The sequence below is a fragment of the Talpa europaea genome (genome assembly GCF_964194135.1).
Source record: "Talpa europaea genome assembly, chromosome: 12".
Lineage (NCBI taxonomy): Eukaryota > Metazoa > Chordata > Mammalia > Eulipotyphla > Talpidae > Talpa > Talpa europaea.
Genome location: NC_140079.1, coordinates 102,900,904 through 102,924,814, shown reverse-complemented (window position 1 = coordinate 102,924,814; position 23,911 = coordinate 102,900,904). Strand labels below are relative to the sequence as shown.

The following is a 23,911-nucleotide window of genomic DNA, read 5'->3' as shown; positions in this document are numbered from 1 at the left end:
CTGTGGCCACAGTGAGCTCTTTGTCTCCCCCGTTTGTCAAATAAACCCCGTGGTTGTTCCGGGAGCCCGCGGTCTCTTGCAGTTGTGAGACCCCCAGACGGCGACCTGTCCCTGACGGGCTACAGCCCCTGTGTATTGGTGTTGTGTTGCTGCAGCCCAGTAGCCTTGGGTTTGCACTGTAACCAGCCCCCACCCTAACTGCTAACACTGGCCCCAACCTTAACCTTAACCCCTAACCCCATCCCCTAAAGCCTTGGCCCTAACCTGCTAGGTGGCAGCCCCAGCCGCCCGTGACTCCGGCTGGTGACGTGTCCCTGCGACGTACCCACGACCAGGGCCGGCCTCTGCAGAGCGGCCAGAGGAAGCCCCTCATCCAGGAGCCTGCTGGAGTCGAGGGTGGGGGAGCACAGGCCTATGGTGCTGGCCGCAGGCGTCCGGGCAGCTGGGCTGCCATAGAACAGCACAGCTCCACCGCCCACCGCCTGCCCGGAGCGGGCGGAAGCCCCACGGGCACGTCCTATGCGCCCTTATCAGAGGGCGCGCGGGAGCACCGGGGAGAGACAAAGGCCGCTCTATTCCGCTGCGAGAGAGGAGCCTGCAGGACGCCCTGGACTTCGCCTCCTCCCTGGTCAGCGCCGGGGCTTAACAGAGCATGTCCGAGCGGGGGTGCAGCTTCAGGTGGATGCGCGGCTTTGCAGAAACTCAGCTTGCCCGGCATATCGGGGGTCCTTGTGGTGTCCGGTGTCCACTGAGTGAAGCCAGTGGCCTGTACGGACGGACGTGTGGAGTGTGGCCAGGCGATGCGGTGGCCGTCTCCCGGGGCGCGACCTGCCCCTGGCCCGAGCGTGGGGACTGCGGGGCTGGCCCCTGAGGTGAAGTGCTTCGTGGGGGTGCGGGCACGTGGTGAGGGCAGCGGTGTCCCCCAGGAGAGCCGACCGGGCAGTGGCCGCGGTGAAGGTGCAGGTGGTGAGCTCTGAGACGGCTCTGGGCGCCGGGCTCCGTGGAGGGCTGGGACCCTCTGAGTGCCCGGCTACCGCAGGCCAGACCCCCGCTGAGCCTGTGAGCATGGGACGTGGGTGGGTGCCCTTGGGAAGGAGGTCAGTGGTGGCTGAACGCTGCCCCACCCTTGAGACTGGCCAGGCCCTAGCGGGGAGCCCGGCGACATTGTCTCCAGCCTCTCTGCCCCTGTGGACAGCGGCCCGAGGATGGGGCCGGGGGGCAGGGCCGCCCCCACCAGGGCTGCCTGGGCTGGGGCGCATGTCCCTGGTGCCGGCCTCCAGCCTCGGCTCCCGCCCCCACGGGAACTCGCAGAGGCGGCTGGCCTGGGAGGCCGGTGTGGGCCCGCCCTCACCGACGGGCCCAGAGCGTGGCGGTTCCACGGAGGGCCCGGCAGCCATCCCTGGTCCTTGTTGTGCCGTCAGAGTCTGGGGGTCTTCCCGCGCCGTGGGGGATTCTCGGGTGGCGCCCGGGCAAGGGGGCTGGCATGCTGGCCGTGGAGTTTGGGCAGCCTGCCCGCCGTGGCGCCTGCGGGGAGGGGGAGGGCCCTGGCCCGTGCCCAGGCAGGTGGGGGAGGCCAGGAGGGCTGTGCCCGTCCACCGAGGTCCCCGGCGCAGGCCCCTTCTCCAGCCCTGGGCAGCTGGCTGGGGTCGTACGTCGGGCAAAGTGTTAACCTCGGTTCAGGGCCTCACGGTGGCTGCTCCTCGCTCCGGAGCTGCGTTTTATTCAAGGCCGCAACGCCTGTTCGGTGGTTCTCTGGCCTGGCTTCCTGCTCACGGCGTGGGCACCGCGTGGAAGCCGCAGGTCGCCGGCCCCGGGCCTGGCTGGGTGGAGGGCTGGCGGGAGGCTTCGTGGGAACCCAGCCTGACCTACCTGCACGAGTAGGGGGTGGAGCTGCCGCGCCTGCGGTGGGGGGCGACCTCCGGCTAGGGAGGGCCCTCGGGCAGTGGGTCCTGAGGCCCGCCCGGTGCGGCCTGCGGCGTGGGGGTCTGTTAGGGACGTTTGTAGCACACGCTCTAGAGGTCACTCCAGTCGCGTCTTCTGCCCCCGACACCACCTGTGCCCGCCTCTGCTCAGACACCAGGCAGGCCCCCCTCCTCTGCCCTGCCGCCCACCCCCGGCCTGCAGGGAAGCTGCGCCCAGTGTGGCCTCCCGGGGCAGGACTGACTGGGGGCGCTCTCCCCAGGCCACCGAGGTCACGGACAGCGCGTACATGGGCTCTGAGGGCACCTTCAGCGAGTGCGAGACCTTCACAGATGAGGACACCAGCGCCCTGGTGCAGCCCGAGCTGCAGCCCGAGGGTGACGCCGACAGTGCTGGCGGCTCGGCCGTGGCCTCCGAGGGCCTGGACACCGTGGAGGAGCTGGGCCAGGGCGCTCTGCTGCTGCTCCCTGGCAGGTCTGTGTCGTGTGCCAGGACTCGGGGCACTGCCTGGGGAGGGGGCGCCCCACTACTCTGTGGGGCTGTGGGTCTTGTCCACTGTGGACGGAGACCATAGGCGGACAAGGTCACTTGGCCTTTCAGGTCTGCCACCACAGCGCTCGGGCCCGGTGGGTGGACAGCTTTGAGCCAGGGTCTCCCTTTGGGGCCTGACCGTCATGCTGGGGGCCGGCCTGGTGCCCGCTCCGATGTGCTGCCCAGTGCTGGCTGCACCCCGCTTCCTGGCTCCAGGTCCTGCCTGGCCCGCTTGTCCAGTCTGTGCTCCCAGGCAGGGCGTGAAAGGCCGATGGGCGGCTCCCGGGTGGTCACCACCTCTCCGTGCCCGCTTGGAGGCCGAGGGTGGTCTCTGTGAGGTCCCCACTTGCCCGACCTGGGCTTTGCCCGAGCTGGTGGGGGGGGGGGGCTGCAGGCCTTCCTGCCTCTGAGGGAGGACACGGGTGGCCAGGGCCAGGCTTGGCGGCCCTTCTCAGCGAAGGCCCCTCCGGCTCCCCAGCACGTGTCCGCCATGGGCTGTCCTCCCGGCAGGGGAGTGGGCGCAGCCCTTGTGAGGCGCACTGGCCCGGGCTAGACTTGCGACCCCAATGCGCCCTGACCACAGGGCCCGGGTGAGGCTGGAGGAGGCTGCGGGAGCCGGTGCCGCCCATGCTGGGTCGTGGGCCGGCCTCCAGCGTCCCCCTCTTGCCTCCGCAGGCCCCACCTGCACGGCCAGGCCGGCCTCGTGGCTGTGGGCGGCGAGGAGCACTTCGAGGACTTCGGGGAGGGCGGCGAGGCGGAGCCGTGCGTGGAAGTCCTCTGCAACGGGGAGCAGGCCAGCAGAGACCCCGTGCTCCGCACCCCCGGGTAGGTGGGGCCGCACCTCAGCCCCCTCCTGACCTGGGCAGGGGCCCCTGCTGGCCCCGCCCCTCCTGACCCCCACACTGGCACCCCTGCTGGCCCTGCCCCTCCCGCCCCGGCCATGCCTGCAGTTGCCGGTGCTTCCCCTCGGCGCCCTTCTGAGCACTGCGAGTCATGGGCTGGGTGGTTTGTGGCACTGCCCGGTCGCTGCCGTCCCTGCTGGACCTCAGACCCTGCGGGTGCAGAGCAGGATTTGAACCCTGATCAGCTCAGGGCAGCTCCTAGGACCCCGTCCCTGCGGCTGCCTGACACCCAGACCGTCTGGGAGGTCCCCACTGCACATCCAGCCGGCCGGGAAGGGGAGACCCTGGCCCCGGGCTGTGTGCTCCCGGCTGCGGCCCTGTCTCCTCGGGTCCTGGTGGGCCGAGCTCAGGCCCCTTCCCGCATGTGGCTGGCGGGCGGCGGGAACGGCTCTCCCGATCGACCTGCGCCGCAGCGTGTCTTGTCTCCTTGCTTCCCTGCTGCGATGTCTTTAAAACAAAAAGAAGGATTTACTTACTTATGCATACGAGCGCTGGGGTGCAGGCCACAGGTGGGGGTGGGAGGACTCCCCAGAGACAGAGTGGGGAGCAGAGCAGGCAGAGCTACTGGGACACACTGCTGAGGGGCAGCGGCGAGACAGGAGAGGTCTGTGGCATCCTGTGGGTCAGCTCCCGGCCTGCAGTGGTGACTGCCTGAGACTGACCCCTGCCCCGGGAGGCCCCCCAGGCAGTAATTTCTTGAAGCTGAACTTCCAAGTGGATGTGAGGTTGCTGCCCTCTGGTTTCCAGCTTCGGGGGCGGGCGCCCCCGGACCCGGACCAACTGCTGAGTCAGATGACAGGGAGCGGCAGGGCTGAGCACGGAGCGCATGTGTGTGGCTGCCGGGGCAGTGGGGACCCGCAGGGCAGCGCGGGCTCTGGGGAAAGCCAGTGTCTGGTCCCGCGCCATCAGGGAGGGTCTTGTTTGCCCAGGGCCGCAGCCGCCTGCTCCGAGCCCGGCCAGACGGAGCAGCGGTCGCGTGCCCTTCCTAGCCGAGCGGGTATGGCCTGAGGGTTGGGGCAGTGGGACTCCTGAGCTGGCCCCAGCTGACCCGGGCACTCCCAAACACTTGCCTCTCATCTCTCTAGCGCCGCCCCGCTGGCTGCCAAGCTGCACAGCATCCTGACGGATGAGGCTTTTGAGTTTTACTGCAGCCAGTGCCACAGACAGATCACCCGCCTGGAGGACCTCTCTGCACGCCTGAACGACCTCGAGATGAACAGGTAACACGGCTGCTCTGCCTGGGCCGGCGGGGGCCCAGGCGCCCGGGGAGCGAGCCAGGCCCGGCGTCTGGCTGTGGGACATGCCTCCGCGGGGCCGGCCTGCTTTCCACGTGGGTGGCGGGAAGGAGCTTCCCTGAGCGGGTCTGGTCTGGGGCGCCTGCCTCTTCCTCGCGTTTGGGATCCAGACCTGGAGACGGTCGTGTTCACTGTTCTGTTTTGCTTTTGAAACAAAAGTTTGGGATTCGTGGAGCAAATTTGTAAACGACAAAGGCAAGGCTGCGTCCTACAGGCCAAGGCTGACAGCTGGGCTGGGCACTTTGACTTGGGCTAGGCACAGGCGCACCTCCTGCTCGTGGGCTGGCTCCCAGCCGTGTGGTGGCCGTGTGCGCATCTGCGCCAGCCCAGCCTGGGGGCTGGGGTGCGGTTGGCACAGTGGCCGGCGGTGGCCCGGCCTGGAGGTGGCTGCGGCTGCCCTGGAGTGGCCTGGGGCTGGAGCTGTGGCCCACAGAGGGCTTGGTCCCGCCGCCGGCCGTGCTGAGTGTGCGCCCCGCGCCTGCGGCCCTGGCCGGCTTCCTGGCCCCAGCCCGCCGACGCTCACGCAGTTTCCTGTTTGTTTTGATTTGCACAGCCCGACCAAGCGGCTCTCCAGCAAGAAGGTGGCGAGGTAAGCAGCCACGACTGCCCGTCCCGGGCCTTTCAGACACCCACCAGGTATTATTTGTCTTTTGAAACACTGAAAGTTACTCGTGGGGCTTGGGGCGCTGAGCCGTGGGCCGCCGTGGGTTCTCAAGGCCAGCTGCGCTCGTGTGGGCCTTCGAGTGCCAGCGGGAGCCAGGCGGGCAGCGGCCACCCCGTCCCCACTTTTCCTTGGCTGAGCTCAAGCTCCGCTCCTTGCTTGTGCGTGTTCTGGCTACTGTGGCCCATGGAGGAGTAGGCCCGACACCATCCACTTTTTGACTGACTTCACTGCACGTGAGCCCCTTGAGGCTCTGCTGTTTTGTCCTGGATCCCACAATGTCACCTTTTCCACAGCTGGGTAATAGTTCATGGAGGCTAATCCCCTTCTTCGCCCACCCTACTGCTGCAGGGCCCGTAGGCTGGTGCGTGGCCTGGCAGTGGGGGGCCCAGCCACCCGGCCCCCAGGGCCACCCACGCCCTTCCGGGCCTCAGCCTCCTGCGCCTGCCGCTGCTGTCTCTTATTCTGTCTTCTGCCACCTTCCTGCCTGGCGCTAGCTCCTGAGGCCTCGGTAGCCTCGCCCTTAGGGCTTCCTCGCAGAGGCTTGGGGGCTGGACTCCATCCCCACGCTACTGTCCATGCCCCTGGACACTGTCCGGTGCTCCCGGGAGTCCTGCCCGGCAGTGGCAAGGCCGTGGTGGAAATGGCGCCTTTTCACCTGGAAGCCTGTGGCTCAGTGCTGAGTACAGCACCCTCCAGGCCCGTGGTGTGCACAGCGGCTCCCCCCAGCGCCGCTCGGGGGCTGTGCTCAGACAGGTGTGCATCTGGCTGGCCCTGTTGGCCCTGACTCAGGCTCTGTTCTGCGGCTCTGCCCCTGCCTGGGCTCTGCTGCCATCTCCTGGCCCTGGGCGTCCAGGGCGACCTCCATCCACCCAGCCCTTGGGCACCCAGGGTGGGGCTGGGTGGGCAGCATCCTGCCTCGGGAGCTCCTGTTTGGGGTCAAGGTGAGGGGCTTAGGAGCAGGACTGGGTGAGGACGCGTCCACCCTGCCTGGAGGGGCCAGGCAAGATCTGCACGGAGCCTTGTCCGCCCAGTAGTGGGCCTCCATGCCTGTGGCAGAGATGCCACAGGAGCTCTGGGGATGGGGGACGCGGGAACCCGGTCTGCGCGGGAGGGTCAGCTCTGCCTCTGGTGGACGGGAGGACCCACTGGTGTCCCCGGAGTGTTACCCCATCTCGTGCTGCAGTGTCCTGGCATGGTGGAGGGGCATGGGCGCTGCGGTGGGCGGCGGGGCTGGTGTCCCTGAGCCCGACCTAGGAGCCGGGTGCCTGCTGTTGCTGTCGGGGCGTGGAGGCCGTGGCTGGCCGGACCCTGGACTCGTGGTCCGTGGGCGCCAGGTCGAGTGGGGAGGCCTGAAGAGGCGTTTTATTGCTCCTGAGGGCAAAGGGCTGTGCCTGCTAGGCCGGGAGGCGCCGGGTCCAGGCTCCAAAGAGCAGGACAGCAGTGCCCGCCCAAGTAGAGGTGTCCAGCGGGACATGCTCGTGTGGGGCGGCCGGGCCCCCCTCGCTCTGCTACAGGACCTGCTCTGGACCAAGCTGCTGTCCCCCTCCACAGGCACCTGCTCCAGTCTGGTACGATGGCCGGGGAGGCCCTTCAGGACCCTCCGCTGGACGCCATGGAGGGCACAGAGGAAGACATTGCTGACAAGGCAGGCCCCTGATGCAGTGGGCGGGTGGCCTGTGGGGTAGAGGATGGGGCGCAGGCTGGCGCCAGGACTGGTTAGGCCCCAGTTTCTCCAGTGGGCAGCCCGTGCCGGGCGTGGAGAGGCTGCAGGGATGGCGCCTGCGGCCCCAGGACAGCCCCACAGTAGGGCCCGCTGTGCCTGGGGTTCGCCTCCCCGCGAGGCCCTGAGTCCTGGCGCCCACCCCCCACAAGCGCAGGGCATCAGCCGAACCCTGGCCACGCGGCCCTCTCCACCCCCTCTCCCCCCGCCCCGCACGGCTGGTCGGGTACAGCGCTCCCTCTGTCCAGGTGGTCTTCCTGGAGAAGCGGGTGTCGGAGCTGGAGAAGGACACGGTGGCCAGCGGCGAGCAGCACAGCCGGCTGCGGCAGGAGAACCTGCAGCTGGTGCACAGGTGAGTCCCTGGCGCCTGCCCTGCCCGCCCGCCCCACCCCCCACCCTGCGCGGCCTGGCCGGGGCCCAGTGCAGGCGGCTGCCACGACCCTCCTGCAGTGCGTGTGGGTGGGCACAGACCCCTGGGAAGGGGCACTGGGCTGGGGGGTCTCTGCAGCGGCTGGGTCTGTGGTAGAGGCTCTGTCCTTTGGACCCCTGCCCTGTGCAGTGGCTGCCTGCTCAGCCTTGGCGACCCGGGCTCTGGCCGGTCCCCAGATGCTGAGGGTGGGTAGCCACACCCTGCGTGGCCGCGGGGCCCAGCGCCACTCAGAGCAGATGCTGCCCGCCCAGGGCTCTCGTCCCCGCCCTCATCCAGGCAGGGTGCATGGCTGCTGGCTCTAATCTGACAGGCGTCATCGGTGCCCACTTGGGGGCAGAGTCCGTGCGCGGGGCAGCCAACCCCGCCCTGCATGCCGGGGCGTCCCAGCCGGCCCTCGGCGGCTGCCAGCCTCTGCTGCTGCGCGTCCCTCTGTCTTCTGGCTGCACCTGGCGGGGTAGGGCTGCTGAGCGCCTGGCCTGAGCATCTGCGCTGCTGCTGGGCTCGTGTGGGCGTGGCCGCGGCCAGGGTGCCCTGAGCTGGGGCTGTGGGGCTGCCTGTGGGCCCCGCGGGAGGGTGGCCCCCATCGCACCCGTCCTTCCAGGGCCAACGCGCTGGAGGAGCAGCTCAAGGAGCAGGAGCTGCGGGCCTGTGAGGCGGCCCTGGAGGGCACACGGCGGCAGAAGGAGCTGCTGTGCCGCATGGAGCGGGAGAAGAGCATTGAGATCGAGAACCTGCAGGCCAGGTAGGGCCACCTGCGAGGAGGCGGGGCGCTGGGACCCCAGGATGCCGCCTGGGGCGCCTGACGTGACAAGGTGGCCCCGCGACCAATGCCGGCCGTGAGACCTGCCTCTGGGAAGCAGCACCCTGCCCCCGGCGGGAGCGGGGCCACTGCCGGGCTCCTGAGTCCTGAGCAGTGAGCCTTGCGGGCCGCCGCTGAGGGGGTGGCAGGTCTGCGCAGGGGTGCCGGCTCGCTGGGGCCCCCTGGGGTGTGTCCTCACTCAGCTGGGCTGGGAGGGGCCTGCCCTCTGCAAGGAGCGCCTCCTGCAGACCCTTCGAGGAGGAGCGTCCCGGGCTGTGGGTTGGGGATGGGCTCCTGCACCAGGCCACAGAGGAGGGGACCTGGGAAGGGAGGGAGGAGGGGCCGGGAGGGAGCTGCCCTCCGCCCTGCATCCTCCGAAGCAAAGCGGACCAAAGTGTGACCTGCTCAGCGGCACCCCTGAGGGAGCCGCCCCAGGCCTGGCCCGAGGTTCAGCAACGAGTACGCCGGGCACCTGTGTGGTGGGCCAGAGGAGGGCCACCCGCGGGTCACCTTGCCCAGAGGGTGCAGTGCATGGGATGCTTGCCTGCCCAGGCCCTGCCAGTGGGGCCAGTGGGTGTTGGGGCGGGGCTTCACCTCGCCAGACATTCACCTGTGGGCTCTGCTCTGCGGCCCACACAGCATGGCTGGGGACTGGGCAGCAGAGGGAGTGGGCTTCTGGGAGGAGGGCCAGGTCTGGGCGGGTGGGTGTACAGGGCCAGCTGCCTGACCGGCCACAGGAAGGCCCCGACCCACGGTCGGGCGTCACAGCTGTAGATGTGTCGGTGCCCCGATGAGCAGGGGTCCGGGTCTCCTCCCCAAGGGCTCTGTCCCAAACCCACTCCCGCGGACACTCGAGAAAACCCGCCAGCCCCGGGGAGGGCGCCCCGGGCAGTGAGCACCACGGTCAGACGCAGCCCAGCAAAGCTGGGCGGACGGTCCTCTGGGCAGTGCCCTGCCCGTGACTCGCTGACACTGGGTGTCACTGAGCCGTGGTGTGTTGGAGGGCCCCAGGCCCTGGCAGAGCGCTGGCCCGGGGCAGTGGGGTGCCTGGGAGGCCGGCCCCCAGCCTGGCTCCGCTTGCAGGCTGCAGCAGCTGGACGAGGAGAACAGCGAGCTGAGGTCCTGCACGCCCTGCCTGAAGGCCAGCATCCAGCGGCTGGAGGAGGTGCGCCCCTGTGGTCTGGGGGGCGGGGGCCGGGGCTAGCTGGGGGGTGGGGGGGGGCCGGGGCCTGAACCCACCAGCTCCAGCCACACCTCCGAACTTCCTCCCGCCAGGGAGTGTGCATGCCGCGGCCTCCACCCTGCCGCGCCCTGCTTCCCACCGGGGTCCCAGAAAGCTCTGAAAACGGCTCACGCAGCTTGGGGTTTAGCTGCAGAGTCCAGAGCTCAAAGAACCACAGGGGACAGGTGCTCAGGGCCTGCCCCGCCCCCGGAACAGCCCGCGGGAGCCACCCAGCCCCAGGTTGCCTCCCGCGCTCAGCCGGGCCTTTGCAGGAGAAGCAGAAGCTGCTGGACGAGATCGAGGAGCTGTCGCTGCGGCTCGGTGAGGAGCAGGCGACCAAGCGGCGGCTGGGGGACCGGCTGAGCCAGGAGCGGCACCAGTTCCAGCGGGACAAGGAGGCCACGCAGGAGGTGACCCCGCCCCGCCCGGCCGTGGGGGCGCTGGCCCGCAATGCCAGCCCTGGGGCCCCTCCTGACACCGCCCCTTCCCCAGCTCATCGAGGACCTGCGCCGGCAGCTGGAGCATCTGCAGCTCTTCAAGCTGGAGGCGGAGCAGCGGCGCGGCCGGAGCAGCAGCGCGGGCCTGCAGGAGTACCAGAGCCGCGCGCGCGAGGGCGAGCTGGAGCTGGAGGTCCGCCGGCTGAAGCAGGTGCGTGGGGGGCGCGGGGGGCGCGGGGGGCAATGAGGCTGGGGGCGGCGGGGCGCGTCCTGACAGCGTCTCCCCCGCCCGCCCCGTCCCGTCCCGTCCCGTCCCCAGGACAACCGCAGCCTGAAGGAGCAGAACGACGAGCTCAACGGGCAGATCATCAACCTGAGCATCCAGGGCGCCAAGAACCTCTTCAGCGCCTCCTTCTCCGAGTCGTTGGCCGCAGAGATCAGCTCCGTGTCCCGCGACGAGGTGGCGCCCCGCCCCCGCCCCCTACCCTCCCGCCTCCCCCTCCCTAACCCTCCGCAGCCCCTCATATCTCCACGGCGCCCCGCCCCCGCCCCGCAGCTCATGGACGCCATCCAGAAGCAGGAGGAGATCAACCTGCGCCTGCAAGACTACATCGACAGGATTGTCGTGGCCATCATGGAGACCAACCCGTCCATCCTGGAGGTCAAGTAGCGGGAGCCCTGCACTGGGCCTGCTCTCCCTGGCCGGACCCCCGTAGGTGGGGCCGCCCCCGGGCTGCTCCTGGCCTCACCCCGGGAGTGGGCTCCAAGGTTCCACTGGGCCGTGAGGGACTGGACAGCTGCCTGCTCCGTGGCTGCTCAGGCTGCAGTGAGCCCCAGTGGGCTGTGCAAGGCACCCCAAGCTGGCGCCAGGCCGGCAGGGGTCCACATGCTTCGGGATCTATCTGGGGGCTGCAGCCCCTGCCCCCGCTTTCCTAGAGCTTCACATGCAGTGCCGTGCCCAGCCCTGGGGTGCTCAGGCCACCCCCAGCCAGGCCCAGGCCTCCAGGCACATGGTTGTCCCGCACTGACCCTTGCTGCAGTGGCCGCTGGGGGCGCCGAGCCACAGCCTCTGCTCTACGCTCAGGGCCAGTCTAACCTGCGGCCCCGCTATCTGGAGCCGCCAGCACCCCTGATTTCTCGGTGCAGGCAGGGCCTTGGGGAGGCCTCTCCCGGTGCAGTCTCCCCAGCCAGAGTCTAGGCGTCAGAAGCGCTGCCCCAGGGGCCGCCTCAGCTGCCCACAGCCAGGTGTGTCCCTCCCGAAGCCCGTGCCCCACCCTCACTGCCCAGGGCAACACGGCCTGGGGCTGTTGGGCCTCCTGGTTGAGCACTGGCCAGGCAGCCCTCCGCACCTGCACGCCGGCCACGCACAGGCCAGCCGCGGAGCACGAGTGGACACGAGTGGACATGCATGGCCCGCGCTCACTGCACTGACGGGGGCGTTGCCCACGGCTGTACCTTCGGGGAAGCTTTGGGTGTAAATCAGTTGTAAACTTGGAGGAGAGATTTTTCTATCATGTAGAGTAGGTATTTTTTATAGATTGAAGGTCGATCAATTTTTTAATACTTCCGAGAGAGAAAACTATCTGTGTACGCACATGAAAAATATATATATATGTACGTTACCCACCTGGGCTCTGCTTCCTGCGCCTGCCGGCATTCTGGGGCTCCCGCGTGGAGGGGGGCTCCCCGCGGCGGCCCTGAGCAGGCTGCAAGGAACTGTGAGGCGCACACCCAGCTCCCACTCGCTCACGTCTGGCTTCCATCCCCTGGAGCAACTTCCTAATGGAGCAGCCCCCCACCCACCATGGGCCGGGACCCCCGCCGGGCCTGACCCAGCCCCCAAAGCACTGGGGGCCTCGTGGCACCTGCACCCATATGGCCGGGCCCTTCTGCGGGCCGCGAGGGTCCCGGGCACACGTGCACAGTGAGGTTGGGCCAGGGAAGGGCAGCACTGGACAGACCCTGGTGCTAGGCACGGTGGGGGGTGGGCCGCAGCGGGGGCAGACTCACCAGGGAGGGCCTGAGGGAAGGAACCGAACGTGACTTGAAGGGGCCTTCGCCAAAAGCGCCCCCAACGTGAGCACCCAGCACCATGGCAGAGCTTTCTGCCGGCTGCCCGCACACCGGGTGCATAGGAGGCCCTGAGGCCCGCCTGGCCAAGGACCCTGAGCGCCACCACCCATCCAGGCTGAGGCAGTGGGTGAGTCTGACCTCTGCAAGCAGGGTCACCACTCAGGCACCCTGGACACAGGTGCGGCCCCAAGGCCAGGGCCCGGGCATCAGCGTGCTCGCCGGGGCTGCCCCAGCACGGCGGGTGATCGCGGAGCCTGCCCTGGCCCCCAGCAGCCGGGGGTCCCTCAGGGAAACAGTTGCCCTGTTAGTGAGCAAGCCAGGGCCTGGAGGCATCACTGGCTGTCTGCTCGCACCCTCCTTGCCCGGATTTCTGGGGAGCCCTGCCACCCCCACCGTTGCCCCCTGGAATCCCCGTCAAGTCCACTGGGGCCTACCCTGGCCACCTGGGGCCCAGTGGGGGTGGGGGACTGTGCAGGAGGGTCTGCGGCAGAGTCAGGCCCTGGACTGCTAGAGCAGGACGCTCTACCCCGGCCTCCAGCAGCCTGGCCACGGAGAATCCCCCCTGAGGCCACCCTGGGGGTCTCTGTGTCCAGGTGGCTCCTCCCGGGGAGGGCACGGCTGGTTCTGCCCCTGCCCCTGCCCCTGCCCCAGACACCTGCCCTGGAGTTCTGGCCGCAGCCTGCCCTTGCAAAGGTCAAGATGCGAGCTCTGCGCCCCCCTGCCATGGGTCAGAGACCAGAGAGCCCGGGGAGGGCGGGATTTAGCGGGGACAGCCCCGCTCACCTCCTCTCCAGGAACAGGGTTCCCCCAAGTGGGCACTTTTCAGCCATTCTGTAACCTGACCAGCCTGCCAGGCACAGGCCCCCCCAGCCGGCCATCCCTGCCAGTCCCGCCTGCACCCCTGCTCCAGGGGGGCTCTGGGTGTCCTGGCCTCGGGGTACCCGTAGGCCAGAGCTAGCGGGAAGCTGGCTGACCCAGCCGCTGGCCGGGCCTCCCACAGCTGCACTGGGCACAACCCCTCCCGCCTGCGTTTGCTCCGACCCGCTCAGCCCCGAGGGGCGGCGGCGAGGACGCCAGGCCCAGCGCTTGGGCCTCCCGGGCGCGGTGTCCCGCCCCTGCCCTCGCCCCAGCCGCCCCCAGGTGCCGCCCGGCTGCGGGGAGCTGGGGGCTCTCGGCCCGCGGGCTCCTGCGGGGAGACTCCGGCTGTGGACCCCGGCCGAGGCGGGAAGGAGAGCGGGGGGAGGGGCAGCGAGCAGGGCGCGCGGACCCCGCCGCGAGGCCGCCCCTCCGCCCGCGCGGGGCGCCCCGGAGCCGCGGCCCGGCCCGCCGGCCCCAGAGACTACAGCTCCCGGCGGCCCCCGCGCGCGGCCGCCCGGACTTCCGGCCGGGCGCGCGGGCCTCTGGGAGCGGTAGTCCGGGCGCGATTCACAGCGCCGCGTGCGCCCCCGGCGCGCCGTAGCCGCGGGCCGCGGCCGGGCGCTACGCTACGGAGGCGGCGTAGGCGGCCGGGGCGCGCGCGGCGGCGCCGGACTCAGCGCGGGAGCCCGGCCGGGCCGCGCCGCCCTCCGGAGCAGACTCGCGGGCCGCGGGCGGAGGCGAGGGGGCCAGGCCGGAGGTGAGTCCCCCGCCGGCCGCGCCGGGGCGGCCGGGCGGGCCGGGGGGCGCGGGGCCGGCCGCCGCCCGCCTGCCCTTGAGCGCCCGCCGCGCCCCGAGAGGGCAGCGCCGACGGCGCGCCCCGAACTCCCGGGGCCGGACGCCGCCCGGCCGGGCCGCGGGGCGGCGCGGGCCCGGGACTCGCCGCCCCGGCCGCGGCTTGGGCCCCGCGCCGGGCTCGCCCGCGGGCCGGGCCGGGCCGGGCCGGGCAGGTGCGCTGGGCCCGCCGCCCCGTCCCCGGCCCGCGCGGCCGGCGGACGCCGTCTGGGCTGCAGGAAGCGCGCCCGGCGCGGGCCCGGCTCCTTCCTCTGCCCCTGCCCGGACGCCTCCCGCCGGCCCCCGGGCAGTGACCTGGTGCCTGGGCGGGTTCCGCCCCCGCGACTCGCGGCGCAGGCTTGAGACGGTGCCCGCAGCCTGGGGTCCTGTCCGCGGGGAGACAGGCCGCCTGCCCTGACCCCCACCCCAGGCCGTGAGAGCCGGAAGTGGACAGCCGCTGGACAGCCCGCCCTGCGCCCGGTCCTCGGGCCCTGTTCTGCGGGCAGGGGCCGGGTTGGCCCCCTCCTGGCCCAGCCTTGGGGCTCCGCGTGCTTGGAGAGCCCTCGGCCGCAGGGCCCCCTGGGCACCTGACTTGGTCGGTGACCCCAGCGTCTGGTCCACTCTGGCCCCCACTGCGCCCACCCCTGGACACCCAAGCGCAGATGACACTTCAGATGGAGCCCTGTGGGGCCCTCCGTATACACAGTGTCTAGTCACCCCCACTCACTCAGGTGCCCTGGCTGGGCCGTCCTGCAGCCCCTGTCCCCTTGGCCCATCTCTGGCTCCTGCAGCGCCGTCCTTCCGCCCCTGACCAGCCTGCACCCTCGTAGGACCAGCCGGCCCTGGTGGCCCGCGGGGGCGTCCACAAGCAGGGGCGGCTCATGGGGGCTGTCTGAGCTGGCCCGCCCCGCCACGGCCTCTTGCGCCTGCCGGGCAGTGGGCGAGGAGGGGTCGCCTGCTGGGAGGTGCCGGCAGGGACAGGTGGCCCAGCCTGCCTTCTTGGCCTCCCATGCCAGCCGCTGCGCTCGCCCCGCCGTGCTGGGCCCTTCCTGCCCAGCCTCTGCAGGACAGACCAGGCAGTGCCCAGGGGCCGGCTTGTCTGCGTCCTGCCCACCAGAGCCGGGCTTGCTGTCACTGGCCCCGGCACATCCTGGCTCTCCGGGACTCGCCTGATGGCACCCAGAGCCCATGAGGCAGAGAACACGCGTGCCGGCCCCGGGAGTGGCCAGAGCAGGGCAGGTGCACCCCGTTTGTTGGCGGAGGGGTGGCCACAGCGCTGGCAGCTTCCACTCCTGGATGGGGCTGTGGGGCAGCGAGGGCCTCACTGAAGCCTCCTGGGCCCTTCTCCGTGGTCAGCAGTTGGTGACCGTCTGTATTGGGTGCTGGCGAGTCGGGGCGTGTGCAGGAGGCGCGGGGGCCTCCTTGGCGGGGGTGGCCGGTCAGCCAGGGCCCCGCACCTCCTGGGGCAGGACGGAGCCCAAAGGTACGCAGGCCAGGGGACCCTCCCCTTCACCGCTCACGGCAAACTCGGGGCGCCCAGGTGTGAGGACGCCCCCTCCCTTGCCGCACCAGCCTGGGATATCAGGCCGCGAGGGGCTGCCATGTCGGGCAGGGCTGTCGGGAGGTGGTCGCTCGCCTCTGCCTCTCGCCACTGGGGCTGGGTGTGGCCCCATGGGCGTTCTCGCCAGAGCGAGCCAGCCAGGCCTGGAGCAGGGCCGTGTGGACACTGGTGAGGGTGCCGGCCGCTGCTCCGTCCACCATGCGACTGCAGCTCGGCACAGGCTTCAGGCCAGGGGCCCCGAGGGTCTTGGCCTGTGAGCTCAGTGGACCCCGCTGACGTGAGGAGGCGCCCCCAGGCTGCAACCTCCGGCCCTGGCCTGCTGCCTGTGCACCCGTGGTGGACCGTCCCCTGCCGCCCCTGCGGCCCGGCCCTGCCCGTTAAGCTAAGGTCTCTGCTGCCCGGCCCTGCCCCAGCCACAGCAGAGGGGCCACTGCAGACCCGGGCCCCGCCCCCAGCCAGGCAAGAGCCGCCGTCTCTGCCCCAATGTCTGCTGAGGGCCGGCTCCCCTGCACCCTGGCAGCCTCCAGGGCCGCGCCCCACCCGCCCCAAGGGCGGCGTCCAGGCAGGCGTCTTGGCTGTGCCGGCCCCGAGTGTCCGCCGCCTCAGCAGCTCGCATCCTGTGGACACTTGTCCCTCTCCGCGCCTGCAGCCAAGCCTGAGCCCACAGCGGCACGCGTGTCCTGGCTGCCCCGGCGCCAGCTGCCGTCCGGCGGGCACAGTCCTTCCCGCAGGCGCGGCCTGGGGCGCCGGGAGGTTCCTGCTGGTCACGCTCTCCTCTCTCTCTCTATTCTGTGTGTGATCTCTGTTGTCCTGTGTGACTGACCAGCTGGCAGCTGTCCCGCTGCGAGGGCCCCTCTCTGCTCCGCCTCGCCCGCCGGCCAGATGTGACCAGGCCCGGCCCGCAGCGCGGCCGCCGTCCCGGGGCCATGGGGAGCTCCGCCTCCTCGCTGGCCGCCGAGACTGAGTCGGACCACGGCTTCCCCAGGGGCCCGCGCTGCCCGGTGGCCCCGGCGGCAGCCGGCTGGTACAGGCCTGGCCCTGGGGGGCCCGTCTGGGGCAGCGCCCTCCTCCCCTGGCAGCACCAGCCCCCCCGCCCCCGGGCCAGAAGGTAAGACGGGGCAGGGGCAGCTGTGTCCAAGCCCCGCGAGTGACCAGCGGCGCCGGCCTGCTTGGCTCCAGGGCCAGGTGGGGCTCAGCTGGGCAGGCGCGAGCCGAGGGGCGCACGCCGGGGGCCTCAGAGCCCCCCCTGGGGCTGCGGCAACCAAGGCCCAGGGCTCTCCGAGCTGATGCCCCCGTCCGTCCCCCTGAGGGTTCCCGCCCCCCAGGACATGGCCCCCTGCGGCTGGACTTGTGTGTCTTGCGCTCTGGGGCCCCACCCACCTGGGGGTGCTGGGAGCTGGTGCCAGGGTGAGAAGCCCTGGGTCATGGTCGGGGGCTCAGGCCCGCCTCGGGGGAGCCTCTCCCCGATCCCGTTGTGCCCCCCGGGTGAGCCCTGAGTCCTCGTGGGTCCCACAGCCAAGCGCAGCCTGAGGCGGGGCCCCTGGGACTAGAGGACTCCCGGCCAGGGGGATCTGGGCAGGGACGAGGCGGCCGCATGAGCCCTGCCGCCCCGGATCTGGGTCCTCCCTGGGCGCGGCAGAGGGGTGCCCCAGCGGGCAGGTGGGCTCCCTCGGGCCAGTGTGGGCCACGGCGTGTGGGACGCATGTCACGGCCTGCAGTGCCCCGTCCCCAGCCCAGCGTGGCCTCCAGGCAGCTCCTGACACCCTGGCGACTTGGGCCCAGAGCAGAGGCCCCCAGGAGTCGGGGGTGCGGGGCCCACTGCCCGTCCCAGAGCCTGCCCAGCCCGCAGCCCCTCTGATCTCGGGGTCAGCCCAGCTGTGCTCTGCGTGGGAGGGCCCGTGGGCTCACACGGCGCCCAGGACTTCCTAGCGGAGAAGCAGGGCCCAGTGGGGACTGCGTCCTCCCTGGGGGCTCCCCGGGAGCCCCTCCCGCCCTCAGGGGCCCCGCAGCCAGGCCGCCCCTCGGCTGCTGGGGCTCTCTGCGCTCTGGAAAGGCGGCCAGCCCTTCCTGACCAGGAGGGTCAGCAATGCTCCCCGCTGAGGGGGCAGCCGGGCTCGCTGCAGTTTGCAGGGGCTGTTGGGGGTGAGCCCGGTGGGGCTGGGCCCCTCTCCCAGCTGTCCCTCCACAGTCTCTGTCCACTGTGTGGCAGGGTTCCAGCCTGCTCAGCAGAGGTGGCACCTCCTGAGGCTCCAGGCAGCCGTGGGGGCAGGTTTGACCCCATACCCGCCTGCCCCTGGACTGCAGGGTCCACCGCCCGCCAGCCCTTTGTGGTTGGAGCTGGCTGTCTGAGGCTGCGCTGGGGACCTGTGCACGGGAGGACCCCAGCAGGTGGCACTGGCAAGAATGCGGCCCCTGCTCAGGGACCCCCAGAAACACAGGGGCCAGAGGGCCAGCCCCAGCCCTGACCTGCCCTGCTCTGGCTCTGCCACTGCGGCCGGGCTGTGCTGGATGCCACTGTGGTGGCGCCTGTGAAGGGAGCCGGCTCTGCGCCCCTAGTTGGCATCCTGGACCTGCTGGGCCGTGGCCGACTGTCAGGCTCTGAGGAGCCTCTGACCTGGCCCTCTCCCCGGTCCTCAGCGTCCACCTCGCGCCGGCATCTCCGGAGAGCGTCTGTGCGCCCCTTCTTGCCTCTGTCTCCCGTCAGACGCTCGGTCTGAGAGTTCAGATCCCCTGGAAGGAGACGCCTCCTCGGTGCACACTGTGTGCCGACGCGTCTGTTGCCCCGGTCGTTCCTGCTCCGAGAGTGTCTTGGCCGCACAGAAGTTGCTGGTCTGGTGACGTCTGTTGTTCTGTCTGTGCTCTTGGTGCTGCAGCTCAGAGCCCGCATGGGGCCCAGGCCGGTCGCGGCGCCGCGGAGTGTTCCCCACGTGTGGTGCCAGGCAGGGCCCAGCTCTGCGACTGCCGTTCAGACCCAGCTTCCCAGCACCCCCGAGTGGCCCCGCGCCCTCTTCTGAGCCCGCTGGCCACGCGAGCAAGGGGTCCTGCTGGCTGGCCCGTCCAGCCACTGTCGACCGGCCTGTCCTTGCGCCGGTGCCATACCGTTTTGATTGTTGTGGCTTTGTACTAAGCTTTTAAATCAGAAAACGTGTCCTTCAAATTTGTACCTCATTTTCAAGATTGTTTTGGCTACTTGGGGGTCCTTGCAATTTAACGGGAATCTTAAAAACCAGCTTTTTCCATTCCTGCCCAGAAAAAAAGCCACTGGGGTTGTGCAGGGGTTCCCCCGTTCCCGGGGGCTGGGCTGTGACCCACGACATGGGGGCTCTGGTCGGGGCGCCGGGCTGCCTTCCAAGTGCCCCGTCGCCTCTGTTCCCTCCAGCGGTGCGTCCAGCCCGCAGAGCACAAGCTGGACCCTGGGCGACGCCTGCCCAGAGTGTTGGTTTCCTGAGGGGCGGGAGTGTCGAGCAGGGCATGCGCGTGGCCAGCGCCCGTCGTCCTGCCTGAAAGTGCGCACTCCTGGATCCCCTCAAAGGGCCGCCCTCCAAGAGGGCCTTGGGTCGAGGGGGTGCCCCTCGGGGTCCCCTGGGCGACCTGGCTCAGTGCACTGACCCAGCCCTCCCTTCCAGCCGCACGCCCCCGCCCGGGTCCATGGCGGCCGCCGGGGAGTGGTCCTGCTCCCGCTGCACCTTCCTGAACCCGGCCGGCCGGCGCCAGTGCTCCATCTGCGAGGCCCCCCGGCAGCAGCCCGACCTCGACCAGATCCTGCGGCTCAGCGTAGAGGAGCAGAAATGGCCCTGCGCCCGCTGCACGTTCCGGAACCTGCTGGGCAGGGCAGCCTGCGAGGTGTGCGGCTTCACGCCCGAGCCCGCCCCCGGGCCCTCCCCGCTGCCCGCCATCAACGGGGCCCTGCCCAGGCCGCCTGCTGTCCCGCTGGAGCCCCCGGGTGGCGGCCAGGACGAGGTGGGGCCGGTGCGGACAGCCAGGCTGGGGCCCGAGGAGCCTGCCGGGGGGCGCCCCGAGGAGGCGACTGCTGCACAGCCGGGGAGCGGCTGGGCCTGTGCCCGCTGCACGCTGCACAACACGCCCGTGGCCAGCTCCTGCTCTGCCTGCGGGGGGCCCCGCAAGCTCTCCCTGCCCAGGATCCCACCCGAGGCCCTGGTGGTTCCCGAAGTCGTGGCCCCCGCTGGCTTCCACGTCATGCCGGCCCCCCCGCAGCCAGGGGAGGGCGCTGAGGCCGACCCTCCCGCCGCAGCCGGCCAGGGCCCTCCCGCTGCCGGCCAGGAACCCCCCCGGGGGCCCTTCGGCCCCTTCTCGCCCACCCTGCAGAACCACCCCGTGCCTCGCAGCCGCCGGGAAGTTCCTCCCCAGCTGCAGCCGCCCGTGCCTGAGGGTCCCCTGCCCGTGACCCAGGCAGGCTCCAGGGGCCCCCCCCAGGCCCCAGGGCGGCCTGCGGCCGGGTCCTCCCGCCTGGCTGAGCTGCTGTCCGGCAAGCGGCTGAGCCTGCTGGAGGAGGAGGTGGGTGAGGGCGGCCCCCCGCCACACCGGTGCGGCCCCGGCCCGGCCAGCCCCGCCCGCTCCGAGGCCTGCAGCCCCGCGGCTGGCGGCGACGTCATCGACCTGGCGGGGGACACGGTGCGCTACACGCCCGCCAGCCCCTCCAGCCCCGACTTCACCACCTGGTCGTGCGCCAAGTGCACGCTCAGGAACCCCACGGCGGCACCCCGGTGCTCGGCCTGCGGCTGCTCCAAGCTGCACGGCTTCCCGGAGCTCGGCCCGGCCCCCGCCCGCAGCTCCGAGCGCCCCGGGGCCTGGGCCTGCCCGGCCTGCACGCTCCTCAATGCGCCCCGCGCGCAGCACTGTGCCGCCTGCCACACGCCACAGGTCCTGGTGGCCCAGCGCCGGGGCGCCACGGCCCTGCGCCGCCGGGAGAGCGTGCTCGTGGAGCAGCGGCGCCAGACGGACGAGGGCGAGGCCAAGGCGCTCTGGGAGAACATCGTGGCCTTCTGCAGGGAGGTGCGTCCTGTCGTGCCGGCCAGCGGGGGGCGCACGCCTCTGCCCGGCCTCCTGCCAGGTGGATGGGGGGCTGCGCCCCAGCCGGGAGGGGCGAGGGTTGGGGGGAACACGTCGGGTTCCAGCCCTGAGCCTCCCGAGCCCCGGGCATGGCCTGAGCCTGCGGTGTGCGCCCTGCAGAACCGCGTGAGCTTCGTGGACGACAGCTTCCCCCCAGGACCTGCGTCCGTGGGCTTCCCCGCGGGGGACAGTGTCCAGCAGCGGGTGAGACAGTGGCTGCGTCCCCACGAGATCAACTGTGCGGTCTTCCGGGACCACGGCGCCTCCTGGTCGGTGTTCCACACCCTCCGGCCCTCGGACATCCTGCAGGGGCTGCTGGGGAACTGCTGGTAGGCGGGCCGGGGCGCGGGGAGGGGGCCGGGGGCGGGCGGGGGCCGGCCCGGCTGACGCGCGCCCCCGCAGGTTCCTGAGCGCGCTGGCGGTGCTGGCCGAGCGGCCGGACCTGGTGGAGCGGGTGATGGTCACGCGCAGCCTGTGCGAGGAGGGCGCCTACCAGGTGCGGCTGTGCAAGGACGGCACGTGGACCACGGTGCTGGTGGACGACATGCTGCCCTGCGACGAGGCCGGCTTCCTGCTCTTCTCGCAGGTGGGCGCCGCGGGGGGGTGGGGCGGGGGCGCCTCACCCGCTCACCCGCCCTCGCTCCGCAGGCGCAGCGCAAGCAGCTGTGGGTGGCCCTCATCGAGAAGGCGCTGGCCAAGCTGCACGGCTCCTACTTCGCCCTCCAGGCGGGCCGCGCCATCGAAGGCCTGGCCACGCTCACCGGCGCCCCCTGCGAGAGCTTGGCGCTGCAGGTCAGCTCCACGAACCCCCGCGAGGACCCGGTGGACACCGACCTCATCTGGGCCAAGATGCTGAGTTCCAAGGAGGCCGGGTAAGGCCTCTGCCGGCTGACCCTGCCGCGGTGCCCCTGCCCGGGATGCACTCCCCGCCCCGCGTCTCGTGACCGGCCATGCCTGCACACGGGGAGCCGCATCACAGGCGCGCGCGGCGCAGGTTGGGGGGAGGCGGGTGGCCTCAGGGTCCCGACAGGAACTGCCCGTCTTCAGCCAGCACCCGGGGACAGCAGACCCTCGGCGCGGACATGAGCCGAGACTCCCTCCATCCCATTGCTGTGGGAGGCCCCTGGGCGGTGGCGGGGAGGCCTGGCCAGCACCCCAGGCCCGGGATCCCTTGTGACCCCCAGGCATGGAGGACCAGCCGGTTCACGGGGCCTGGTCAGCGGGGATGCTCTGCCCACACAGGTTCCTCATGGGCGCCTCCTGCGGGGGCGGCAACATGAAGGTGGACGACGCGGCCTACGAGAGCCTGGGCCTACGGCCCCGCCACGCCTACTCCATCCTGGACGTGCGCGACGTGCAGGGCTCCAGGTAGGGGGGGTGGGGGGGTGGGGGGCACGCCGCAGGAGTTTGGGTCTCATGGCCGTGGTCTGCAGGCTGCTGCGCCTCCGGAACCCATGGGGCCGCTTCTCCTGGAATGGCAGCTGGTCGGACGAGTGGCCGCACTGGCCGGGACACCTGCGCAGTGAGCTGATGCCGCTGGGCAGCAGCGAGGGCGTCTTCTGGATGGAGTACAGCGACTTCATCAGGTAGGGGCCGCGCCGCTGGCCCCGCCTTGGAGTCGGGGGCGGGGCACCCCTCCCCGACACCCCCGGCGATGTCCTCTGCAGCAGCCGGCACAGGGCTCTGGGCTCTGGGTCGGACACGGGCGGGCACCACTGGCTGCGGCCTCTGCGAACCAGGCCCGCTCTCCACCCAGGTACTTCGACGCTGTGGACATCTGCAAGGTGCACTCGGACTGGCAGGAGGTGCGGGTGCAGGGCTGCTTCCCCAGCTCGGCCCGCGGGCCCGTGGGCGTGACGGCGCTCACCGTGCTGGAGCGCGCCTCGCTGGAGTTCGCGCTCTTCCAGGAGGGCGGCAGGTGGGTGTCGCCGGCGGGGGTCGCCGGCCACTCCTGGGGTCACCGCGGCCCCACATGATGGCTGTGGTCTCTGCTCCCAGGCGCGCAGACTCTGCGGATGGCCACCTGCTGGACCTGTGCGTGCTGGTCTTCCGGGCGTCCTTCGGCAGCGGCGGCCGCCTGAGCCTGGGCCGCCTGCTGGCCCACAGCAGGCGCGCGGTCAAGAAGTTCGTGGGCTGCGACGTGATGCTGGAGCCGGGCGAGTACGCGGTGGTGTGCTGCGCCTTCAACCACTGGGCCGCCGTGCCCGCCGCGCCCGCCGCGCAGGGTGAGCTGGCCCTGCGCACCCCTGCTCCAGGAACCGCCGCCCCACCCCGCGCTCCCCTGCACCCTGAGCCGGCCCTGCCCTGCACCCCCCTCCTGCGCTGGGAGCCCGCTGCACACCCCCTTCCCGCGCCCTGAGCGGGCCCACCCCGCCCTGTGCACCCCCTGCGCCCAGAGCTGCAGGCCAGCGACCTCCACTCACTGCCCCACCCCCACAGCCTCTAGCCCCCTGGCGGGTGACCCACCTTGCACCCCAGAGCCGCCTGGCCACGTGCTGGCCGTGTACAGCTCCAGGCTGGTCATGGTGGAGCCGGTGGCGGCCCAGCCCACCACGCTGGCCGACGCCATCATCCTGCTGACCGAGAGCCGCGGGGAGCGGCATGAGGTGGGTGGGGACCGGAGGGTCGGCAGGGCTGGGCAGCGAGCCCCCTGACTGCGCTCACTGCGCCCTACGCCCAGGGCCGCGAGGGCATGACCTGCTACTACCTGACGCACGGCTGGGCGGGGCTCATCGTGGTCGTGGAGAACCGCCACCCCAAGGCCTACCTGCACGTCCAGTGCGACTGCTCGGACAGCTTCAACGTGGTGTCGACCCGCGGCAGCCTGCGCACCCAGGACAGCGTGCCGCCCCTGCACAGGTGGGCCCGCCCAGCCCCCGCCACACGGGAGGGGCCGCCCCAGCCCTGCGCGTGCGGGCCCCACCGCTGCACAGGGAGGTCCCGCCCAGCGCTCACTGGCTGTGTCCCCCAGGCAGGTCCTGGTGATCCTGTCCCAGCTAGAAGGCAACGCCGGCTTCTCCATCACCCACCGCCTGGCGCACCGCAAGGCCGCCCAGGCCTTCCTCAGCGACTGGACGACCTCCCGCGGCGCCCACAGTCCCCCACTCACCCCCGAGGTGGCCGGCCTGCACGGACCCCGGCCGCTGTGACCACCCTTGCCGCCTGCCCCACAGCACTTTACGAGGGAGACCCGGACAGGGCACGCTTGAACCAGAATCTCAGGACCCCAGGAGCCGCCCGCCTCGGAGGCCGCTGCCTGGACACCCCCTCCCGGCCAGGGTCTCCCGGCCACCAAGCAGATACCTCGAATCAGTCTCTGGCCCGAGTGGCCTGCGCTGGCCGCCCCTCCGGCGCCCACCCGCAGGGGGGCCGGGGCCGGGCATGGCTGCGGCCGGAGCTCCCTTCACTGAACCAAATCTGGGCGGCCCGATGCGCCCGAGCAGGGACCACGCCTCAGGGGTCGGAGGTCAGCACCCTGGGCGGAGAATAGGGACCAGCCCCTTACGGGGGCTCGAGACCGGGATCCCCGGCAAGCAGGGACCACCCCCTTGGGGGGGTTGGAGGTCAGGACCCTGGGGTGAGACGAGGACCACCCCCT

At 71.3% G+C, this 23,911-nt stretch overlaps 2 protein-coding genes across 3 annotated transcripts; both read left to right on the top strand.

The window, feature by feature from the left end:
- Window positions 1–2,194: 2,194 nt before the first annotated feature.
- On the top strand, window positions 2,195–10,590 carry RAB11FIP3 (RAB11 family interacting protein 3; the record flags this gene model as incomplete). 2 transcript variants are annotated; one of them, XM_084249223.1, is made up of 12 exons in its annotated part: window positions 2,195–2,394; window positions 3,127–3,276; window positions 4,439–4,573; window positions 5,202–5,237; window positions 6,864–6,957; window positions 7,281–7,384; window positions 8,064–8,204; window positions 9,345–9,426; window positions 9,756–9,893; window positions 9,976–10,131; window positions 10,240–10,380; window positions 10,477–10,590. In XM_084249223.1, 12 exons carry the CDS (start codon window positions 2,210–2,212, stop codon window positions 10,588–10,590), a joined length of 1,476 nt encoding a protein of 491 aa, XP_084105349.1. The 2 variants fall into 2 exon arrangements, with proteins under 2 accessions (XP_084105349.1, XP_084105348.1); XM_084249222.1 differs by lacking the exon at window positions 4,439–4,573 and having other exon boundaries at window positions 2,210–2,394.
- A 5,579-nt stretch (window positions 10,591–16,169) lies between these two features.
- On the top strand, window positions 16,170–23,462 carry CAPN15 (calpain 15; the record flags this gene model as incomplete). Its single annotated transcript, XM_084251619.1, has 12 exons — window positions 16,170–16,351; window positions 18,870–20,256; window positions 20,434–20,642; window positions 20,716–20,899; window positions 20,962–21,185; window positions 21,556–21,681; window positions 21,747–21,899; window positions 22,070–22,231; window positions 22,312–22,538; window positions 22,753–22,919; window positions 22,994–23,172; window positions 23,285–23,462. The coding sequence occupies 12 exons, from the start codon at window positions 16,170–16,172 to the stop codon at window positions 23,460–23,462; spliced, it is 3,378 nt and encodes a 1,125-aa protein (XP_084107745.1).
- Window positions 23,463–23,911: the final 449 nt, after the last annotated feature.